The sequence below is a fragment of the Perca flavescens genome, chromosome 15 (assembly GCF_004354835.1).
Source record: "Perca flavescens isolate YP-PL-M2 chromosome 15, PFLA_1.0, whole genome shotgun sequence".
In the NCBI taxonomy this organism is placed as follows: domain Eukaryota; kingdom Metazoa; phylum Chordata; class Actinopteri; order Perciformes; family Percidae; genus Perca; species Perca flavescens.
The window spans coordinates 29246281-29256826 of NC_041345.1; the positions used below are offsets into that span (position 1 = coordinate 29246281).

The 10546-nt window shown below is 39.9% G+C and overlaps 1 protein-coding gene across 1 annotated transcript; it reads left to right on the plus strand.

Moving 5' to 3' along the window:
* The first annotated feature begins 2721 nt into the window (after positions 1-2721).
* On the plus strand, positions 2722-6895 carry praf2 (PRA1 domain family, member 2). Its single transcript, XM_028599886.1, has 3 exons — positions 2722-2900; positions 5785-6002; positions 6596-6895. Exons 1-3 carry the CDS (start codon positions 2722-2724, stop codon positions 6733-6735), a joined length of 537 nt encoding a protein of 178 aa, XP_028455687.1. The 3' UTR covers positions 6736-6895.
* The last annotated feature ends 3651 nt before the right edge of the window (positions 6896-10546 follow it).

Sequence of the window (10546 nt, forward strand, 5' to 3'; positions counted from 1 at the left end):
CAGTACATACTGATGGAGAAATAGACTTTGGCACCAACACCATACTCCAATTTAGGTTTCAATTTGCTTCCAGGTCACAACAGAGTGGCACTGAGCTAACCAGAGAGGCATTTTGGCTAATAAGGGAGCACCTGGATCACAGCTGGATCAGGAAAACCCTTGACCTATTGGTCACTTGGTTTGACAAAAGGCTCATTTGGGGGTTATATAAGGCGACAAGGAAGCATCCTGCTTAAATGGACTTTACAGCAATTTATTGCACTCCTATAAAATTGGGGGACATGCAACATATGTTAAAGAAGAATGGTCAACATGAAAGGCTGTATAGGCTGTGATGTCTTGACTAAACCAGTAGTTCAGATTATTTTGTTCTTGGTCTGACCAATGAAAAACAGATACAGATGCATTGTTTCACACACAGTCAACTGCACTGACAGGCAACTGTTTCACTGAAATGATGGTTACCATAATGGTTTTGCTTAGCCAAATCACTTCTAAGATTGCTTACTCCTCGACAGTTAACGATCAGCAGATGGATTTATTAGTGAGCTTTTGATTTCATGCTAAAATCACATACACCTTTCTACTCTCACATAGACCTGGGGTTGGTCTGCGTACCGAGTTCAACTGACTGCTTTCATAATAACCTAAATGAACCGAAACAAACAGGTTAGGGGCATTCTAGTTTATATCCTTGACTTCCGGGATTGCTCCGGTGCCGCAGGAAATTCTCTGTGGGGTAACTTGAGACAGCTAGCTAGACTATCTGTCCAATCTGAGTTTTCTCTCGCAGCAGCTCTCTGCGGAGCTTAGCTTATCTTAAAGAAATGCCATTAAACCAGAGCACGTTTTCCACCCATCCCCAAATGCTATGTGGAGGAGGCAGAACCTCCTTCAGCGCGCTTTGGAGGAGGGTCTGGCAAAGCGAGACTAGGGGCATTCAATCCCATTTGAAATAGTGTCAAATCATAACAGACGTTACCCCAGGACACCTTACAGATAGAGCAGGTCTAGACCACACTATAACTTACAGAGACACAACAATTCCCCAGAGAGGATGCATTTGGCACGACTGGAGATGGTGAAGTGAGTGAAAGGATACACGTATAACTACGTCCGGTTTTCAATAAAAGGTGTTAATTATACAAAATAGGTCTACATGTGGAATAAAAATTAATTGGGTTATATTTACAAGATGTATAAACATGTTACCTGTGTCTTATAAATGAAAAAGAAAATACCACTAAATTGTGAGGGAAATTTATTCTTTGATTTTTGGGTTGCTGTAAAACAATAATCATTTCTGACAATGACATACATGATACATGAGATGATGAGATCTCTGATGAGCATTTTAACTTAATTCAGAGATATTCTATAAATATATATTCATGTATAATTGCTATGTGGTGAGCTCAATCTGAGCCGTTTGAATACTTTTATGGCTGCACTACAGTTTGAAATGCAAGCGATGGCTGCTTGACCGAAGTGTATGAAATGACCCACTGATAAACTTAGCATAATAAGAGGAAATAATCTTTTGTTTTCTCATGATAACGCGTTGGTTATAAATAATTAACTCATTTTTTGAAAGGGAAGGATTTTGAAAAATATTGCAACCATGGTTGCTGTTGTATCCGTTTATTAAAGAGTAAAATGCGATTAGCCTAAATCAAATAACATTCAATATAGTCTAGGCCAGATATCTTCAACAGGGGGTATGGGACCCCTAGGGGGTCCTCAGAGTTACTTCAGATGGGCCGTCAAATTATTGTTCAGTGGTTTAAAAAAATAATTAAACTATTTCTGAAAATATACATTAACATGAATCCAACATATTAGTATTAAAGACATTTTTTTATGTACAAAACATTGATGATAGGCTTACTGGCCTACAGCTAAGCTAATCATAAGGTACAGATACAGTTAAGCTTAAGGATTTACTGTGCCACATTTTAACATTAAAACATGATGTATAAATATATGAATATGCCAACAATTAGTATTGTATGCACCATACAAATGTATGTGTAAAGGCTTTAGGATGCCCTACACTTTGTTGTAGGTCCAGTTTAATATGCAACTCAATATTATACAATATAAATATATGTAGTAGGGGGTCCCTGCTCCGTCTCTTTTTCAACTAAGGGGTCCTTGGCCTAAAAAACGTTGAAAACCCCTGGTCTATGCCAGTGTTTTTGGTAATTGTTTATTAAATCCAACACTGATAGTGAATCAGTACCTCTTTATAGCTTTTTTTTTTCTACCAAAAAAGGTGTTACGCTGGTCAGTGGGTACTTGGCTTAAAAAATATTTCAAATGGGTTACATTATTGAAAACAGTATGAGAACCACTGGTCTGGGCTACAGGCAATCAGACTATCAGACTGAGTAAGAACTATTATTCCCTTCATCAGTCATATTGTGAATGAATTGTGTTAAATAGCCTACCTAAAATGACTTAAAATCAAGTGAATCGACCAAAACACGCTATGAACGAGTCATATTAAGAGTCAGTGGTACAAAAAGTATTGCTATATTTCACTAATATTGCTGTGGGACTGAAAGCGCATTCTCAAAGCTCGGGAACGCGCCTGGCCAGTAACTGCGCGACTGACACACACCCGTTCTCTTAATACATCCATGCACACACCCCCTTGCGCCCGCCCGTTCCCCTCCGCGTTGCATTGTGGGAAATCGAGTTTATGATCGTTAAGGAAAGATGGCAGGCGTGCAGCCGCCACCCCTCCGCAGCCTGGATGATTTTCTCCTGTGCTCGGCCCGGTTCGCAGTGCCCGATGTGCGCGACCTGGACCGCTGGAACAACCGCATCATCAACAACCTGCTGTACTACCAGAGCAATTACCTCGTGTCCGCCCTGGGCCTCCTTCTTTTAGTGGGGTAAGTTTCATTATTCTGACGTGGTCATCCCCCCCTTTCTTTCTTTCTCTCTCTCTCTCTCTCTCTCTCTCTCTCTCAATTTTCAATTTCAGTTTCAGTTTCATTTGCTTTGGTGGCATGACAAAATGAATACATCTGTATTGCCAAAGCATAAGAACAAACATACTTACAAATAACAACAATGAGTAAATACATTTGATATAATAAGACAAGTACACAGGATAATTATGATATAATTTGCAGATAACAAACAAATTATCTGCTCTCTCTCTCTCTCTCTCTCTCTCTCTCTCTCTCTCTCTCTCTCTCTCTCTCTCTTTCTTTCTGTCTCTTTTATGTGATCTTATTACGTGTGTTTACATTACCAACAGCAGTGAGAATGAGCCGTCTCCTCCCAAATAGTCTCGCATTGCCAGACCCTCCCACCACAGCTATGCAAAGGAGGGTCTGGCGAGTTCACACAGCATTCTGGGATAGGAGAAAAACGTGCTCTGGTTTATTGCCATTTCTTTAAACCCATCACAATCGTCTTGGTTGGCGCTAAGAGCCGGATGGAGCCACGGTGCCGCTGCAAAATAGCCTCGGGAAGGAACTTGTTTTGGTGGAATGTGTGTACGTTCAAAGTTTGTTTTAGCTGTGCAACAGAAAACTCAGATTGGACAGATAGTCTAGCTAGCTGTCTGGATTTACCCTGCAGAGATCCGAGGAGCAGTTAACCATAGTCCTCACAAATCCACCAGAGTTTAAAATTACAACACAAAGACGGACATCTGGCCGAAAAAAAGGACAGACGATGGAATTTCCGGCGGCACCGGAGCAATCCCGGAAGTCGCAGTGTGCACACAGTTTAACTAGAGAACAGACTAAATATTCAGAATATAAAATGTAGCTCTGTGCCCACAGAAATAACAACAATGCAACAAAAAAGTAGTGCAATAGGACCACTACCTTCTGCAAATGATGGTTCACAAATGTTCACTCCCCTTTGTACAGTAAACTGCTGCGTGTCTGTTAAACAGAGGTGGAAGAAGTACTCAGATCTTTTACTTCAGTAATAGCAGGCCTAATGCCACAGTCTAGACATACTCCACATAAAATAACAGATTTCTCTGGGTTTGACATTTGGTGGAAACATTTAGGATAGTGTAAGAACACAACTCATAAAAAAATATAACATAAGTATAGTCATTTTTAGACATTTTAAAGCAGAAATGTTACATATTGTACCTTTAAGTCAAAGTACAACAGCATTAATATTAAAATATACTTAAAGGTGCAATATGTAATATATTTACTGTATTAAATCCAAAAATGACCACAATATGTCATCAGATATTAAGGAAACCTGCTAAGTTGAAATACTATCTTTTCTAACAACGTCAGCATTTTCTCCTTTGTAATTTTCATTTGTGTTTTGGCCTGTGTATTGGTATCAACTGACCATTTTGACAGTCAAGCCGGGTTACCTGTAAAAACGCATCACGCTACAGCTGTAGTACAGCCATTGAGGCAGCAAACAAACAACGCGGTCAACTGAGATGGATTCTACCCAACCTAAAAAACCTCAGTGTTTTTCTAAACAGTTGCATGACCAGAGACGGAAAATATTGGAGATGTATTTGAAAGATGGAGACAGCTTAGAGCCCAAAAGGACGCTGAGTTGGCTAATTTTCTTTGTACTCACATTGAATTATATAGGGTACTCGAGTTGGTTACTCGCAAAAACCATTGAGACAGCCAGTGAAGTGATCCCGACTGGTCCTGACTATCGCCGCCATGCTAACTGCTAACGTTAACAGAGGACCAGACAAGCAGGCCACGGCAGTTTACAACCACCTTAGCAGACTTATGACAGGAACCGCAAGTTTGACTTCTTCATAATGGAAACATGCAATTTAACTTTGGCAAAACAACCGTGTAGCCTGTTTAGCGGCCGTAGCTAAATGCGTATGGCATACGCAGCATTTGTTGCCGTATGTGGATGATGAAGTTATTGAAGTCGGCTATCTGTCAGTGTTTTTTTAAGACTTATTTTAACACTATGATGCCATTAATCTGATTTTAGCCTAGCGTTAGCCTTTTGCTTATTAGAATATTAGAATCATGCCAGTACAATGGTGGATCAGTAATGAAAAAAGAATCAGTAATGTCTTATCTACATGTCTTTGAGTTTGTTCAACAGTCTTTAATGCAGTGAAACTTTAAGAGAGTAGTTTGTCTCACTTTGCTAGACTCCAGTTAGTAAAGAATGTACATGTGGGGCTAAAGTTATTAAAGTGTAACTAGAGCCTACATATTTTCACATGTAAATCGGTAAATTATGTGTTTATTTCAACCAAAACTAGAGTTGTGATGGTTGGAAAAGTGGAAAGACGTCCCAAAACGGCTTTTCAAAGTTTTATTTTGTTTCTGTTGACTTTGAATAAAGTGTATTTTACGATGCTAAAATTGCTGGAGTCTGGTTGGTTTAGCGAACGCAATTTCGCGGATGTTTTTTGTGTTTAAAAAAAGGATCTTACTCTTTAACAGAAAGGTCGACCTCCTTAGAAATCCTTTCCAAAATGTTGTCAGACACTTAGAATATTAATCTGAGAGACTGTCAGCAGCAAAACGAACACGTTTGTTGCCCTATTAATTTACATTTCAGCTTGTGTCGCTGCTGCCGACTGCAGCGATCTTGCTTAATACTGGAATCAAGGTCCAGGTTGAAAAAAAACAGTAGCTAACTGTTAAATCAAATAAACTACAGTGCAACAGTCTGGCTCACTGTGTTTTTAACAACAATGGAGCTCTATGTTACATAGGGAGAAGATATATCATGGTTTGGATCTGCACATGACAACTGTTGACAATACGAACACATTTCCTGTGTCTCTTCTTTCAGGTATTTCCAGCCCTTCCAGTTGCTTGTCGGGGCAATGGTGGTCACCTTGATATTCCTGGGCTTTGTCTGGGTTGCTGAGAACCAAGCTCCAGTTCGTCGTTTCCGTAGAAACCACCCATCAATCTCTGTGTTTGCCATTCTCTTGGCCAGTTACCTCTTGATATCGGTGCTGGGAGACGTGGCCGTGTTCCTGTTTGGGATAGCCTTCCCTATAATGAGTAAGACAGGAGCACAAGCATGCACGCATTTTTAAAATAAAGACCTCTCTCTATTACCCTTTTTTACGAAAATATATGTATAAATATGTATATGCAGGGTTTTTAAACGCGGGTAAACCTGCTAAAAATATGCGACAGACTCCTTTCCCATTGTCAGTAGATGAGTATGCCTTTCTGTTCTTTTTTTTGGTGTGTCACGTTCAACGTCACAAACGCGCTGGAAAACACGGTTGGAGGCCAGTGAAAATGTTACCGTGGTTAATTCTTTTTTCTGTTACTAATCCAGTCTATCTTTCAAACTCGATGCTGACTAATTTGGAACGATGTCCGAGCGCTGCTTGGGAGGAGATGGACAGAATTTGTGGCCGAGATGACAGACAGAAGCCACATATTAGTGTCTTTTTTTGTCCATTGGGAAAGTGTCTTTATATATCTTTAATGCCGATTATGATTAGTGCCAGGTTCTTACCACATTTTTGGTTCAGCCAGTATTTGAGAAATGGAGGTAATTTGAGACAGAGTAACCTGTGTCAGCTCAGTTAACCTTCATGAACGTATTCCTTCATCCCTCTGTGTGTCTCGCTCCTTCACAGTGGTTCTGGTCCATGCGTCGGTGAGGCTGCGCAGCCTGAAGAACAAGCTGGAGAACAAACTGGAGAGCATCGGTCTGAAGAGGACACCCATGGGACTCCTGTTAGAGGCCCTGGGACAGGAACAGGAGGCTGGGTCCTAGAGAGACAGAGGAAGAGGAGATGTGCAGGGGTGGGAGGTAGTTTGGGTTCCATCTGAAGGAAATGGCAAGATAAATTGATGGTGGAGTGGAAATGGGAAGAGGAGAGGAAAAACATAGGAGGAGAATTACTGCAGGGAAAGTGGAAGAACAAAACGAAAAATGAAGTAAAAAGAAAGAGTCAGGTTTGGTTTGTTAAAAATAACTATCGATAGGAAGAGACCTGTTCTCTGGTCCAATGAGAAGAGGACAGATAAAAAATATAGAAATCACCCTAACAAACAAATGATCAAGTCATCCCTGATCGGTTTTTGCACTTTAGGCAGGAGCAGAATCGTAACACTCACTAACTTGACCTGCATTGACTGACTTCAAATGAATTCCATTTTCATTAAGTGTTTACAATAGTGTGCATTCCATTGAAAAGTTACTTCAATGCTTAAATGAGGTGAAATTAGAAGGAAATTGGAGGTTTTATATGAAGAATAAGCTCCTTCAATCTGAGTTGATACAAGACCGACAGGAGCAGATATGTAAAGGAAACAAATCCCTGTTTTAGATGAAAACATTTCAGTTACCACATTTCTAAGCCTGTATTTATCCAGAATAAAAGTCTTCACTGATAGAGCTGCCCATTAGGGCTACAGTCCTCCACTGCTGGTCGTCCAGTGCTGTAAACTGGGAGAAGCCATACTGGAGCAAATTAATAACTTTGAACTTACCCTTAATTCCTTCATAACTTGTTAAATTACCACAATAAAGTGTGTTGGTCGCTGTGCTAACACTTGTGGTAACTGTACTTTGTAATTTTCTCTGTTTTTAGCCATGCTAGCGATGTGGCTTCGGGGATGGCAATGTTGGTCAGTCAACCACTCTGGTCCAAACTGAAATATCCCCACAGATATTGAATGAACTACAATGATGATATGTATGGTGCCCAGAGGAAGAAGCCGACTGACATTACTGATCCTCTGACTTGCCTTAGACAGCCACCATTCGGTCAAAGTTTTTAATTATCCAATGAAATATTTCAATATCTATTGGCAAAACATTTCTAGGACGATCACCATCGAGTCGCTATTCTCTGGACTCGTGACTCGATTTGGACTCGGAATCCGATAATGGTGACTCGACTCTGACTCTTTCTTTGGTGACTTAGACTTTGACTGGAACACTGGGCACTTGAGACTTGACTCGGACTCAATGGTCGGTGACTCGACTATGACACTGATGCATGCGTATGCTAACATGCTAAACTAAGAGGGTGAACATGGACTCGACCCATGAAATATCTTAACATCTGTTGGCAAAACATTTCTAGCACGATCACCAGGTCATACTATATATAAATTTAGACACTTTACAGATGGAGTAGGTCTAGACCACACTCTCTATCTATATCTACTCTCTATCACAAAGACCCAACAATTTCCCCCGAGCAAGCATTTGGTACGACAAAATAACTTCCTCTTAGGCAGAAACCTTGGACAGACCCAGGCTCTTTGTGGATACAGATACTGATACAGATATGCAAATATAGAGCAAATATGATTCATAATAATTATAGCAGTTGGAATGATGAACAGTGGTAGTTTTAGTTACAATAAAGATAGTGGAACTATGACTAGAAATAATAGTTGTAGCAGTTTGGGGCGATGCGGGGACTCGGAATCGAGTTGCTACACTCTGGACTCTTGACTCGACTTGGAATCGCACTCTGATGACTCGAGGATTTATGAAATCGGAATTTAGCTAAAGTTTCTGACCATTTTTATGCGTAATAGGCAGTGATGGAGTACTCAAGTCCGTTTCGAAGTCGCTATTTGGACTTGGACTCGAACTCAGGCAATGGTGACTCGACTCAGAGTCCTCTTTGGTGACTCAGACTTGGACTGGAACACTGGGCACGCCAGACTTGACTCGGACTCGGCGGTCGGTGACTCGACTATGACACTGATGCATGCGTATGCTAACAAGCTAAACTAAGAGGGTGAACATGCTGAACATAAGCTGCTAAAGATCAGCACGCTAGCATTGTCACTGTGAGCATGCTAGCGTTCTGAATTTAGCATTTAGCATACAGCAGTGCTATGCCTAAATACACAGCGCCACTAGCATGGCTGAAGACTCTTAGTCTTGTTATTTATAAATTTTTATCTGTAGAGTGTCTGAAAAGTCCAAAATCACCTCCACTTAGACCTTCACACCCATTACATTAACGTCAACACATACCACTTCGGACACTAGTGTTTGTATATGAAACACGTCTGTGTAGACGTGATGGACAGCTGTTTTTTTTTGAGAAAAGATTTAAAAAAGAGTGTTGTTTTTATGAGCTAACGAACATTTAGGGAACACTACATGTAAAAATGGGTTTTCAGCAATTTAATAGCAAATCATGTTGTACATGGAAAGCTGAGTGAAGGTATTTGACTCATTAAAATTGTATACTAGCTGCCTGTTGTTGGAACCGTGCATTGTATTGCTTGTTTAAGACACCTGTATATGTGGTAACCTCTGCATCCTGTAGTCCTTCTGTATTATTTTCAGACAGATTCCTCCTGACCGCCGTCTAATCCAAGTTTGTAAAACTGGCTGCAGGGTGTCTTCCAGTATAACATGTCTTTCTGTCCAAAGCATTTGTTAAGATGCAGAGGATGCCAGCTTTTGTTTTGATGTGTGCATTTTTTTTTTTTTTTTAAATGCAGAAACAAATAGCCCTATTAGGTGGTTTGGTTTTCTGTTATGTGCCATAGTAGTTTGAATCATGTTTTAGACATTCAGCTGATGTCCTTATCCAGAGCGAAGCAGGGAACATGGCTGTTTGTTGTTGGCCTTGAATCACTTAAGCACTTCAACCTGAGCAGGAAGAAATGCTTTTGGGTCTATTTTGTAACTCATAAATTAATTCACCGAATTAATAGAAGAACATTTCTGTATGACAGCGCACGTTTAACTCATTTTAACCGTGATGATTCTAAATGTTCCATGTTGCCTTCCATCCAGATAAATGTTTCAATTTTGACTCATCACGTCTTTGCCAAAAGCTGGTATTTACAATTATTTAAAAAGATCTTTTCTAAATAAAACAAGAATGCTGTACTGTGGTGTACATGGACTCTATCTACCTATCTATTATTTATCTGCTAGCTAGCTGAAGCCAAAGTTACAGTCACTCAAAACTGAGTTAGGACCAAACTATATAATTTCCATGCTAAAGTTAGGAAGCGTTATGCATGAGAGTATGCATGTATGTGGAAGTGTTTAGTACAGACAAATAGCAAAACAGAAATACATTTAATTCCTATAAACAATGACTGTAGTAGTAGTAGTGACTAGTTCAAATGGACACAAGCGGCTCTGTTGTAATGCCGAAGACTGACCTCAATTCAATTTGTGTTCATGAAAATGCTCTTATTATTATCATAATATAAAATAATTATACTCAAAGGTCCACTTACTAGCTTTTCTGAGCATTCACCTGCATCGTCAATCTTTTCACTCAGTGGTTATATGACACATCACACACAAGCCCTCGGTTGGGAACCATTGGACTAAACTAACTCTAGTTAAGAGCTACAGAGTAGCATGTTGCTCTAACATGGATGCTTCATGATTATTAATTCATAATGTATATACAGCGGTGGAATGTAACTAAGTACATTTACTCACAAACTGTACTTAAGTACAAATTTGAAGTACTTGTACTTTACTTGAGTCTTTTCTTTTCATGCCACTTTCTGCTTCCACTCCACTACATTTGAGAGAGAAATATTGTTCTTTTTACTCCACTACATTCATCTGACAGCTTTTA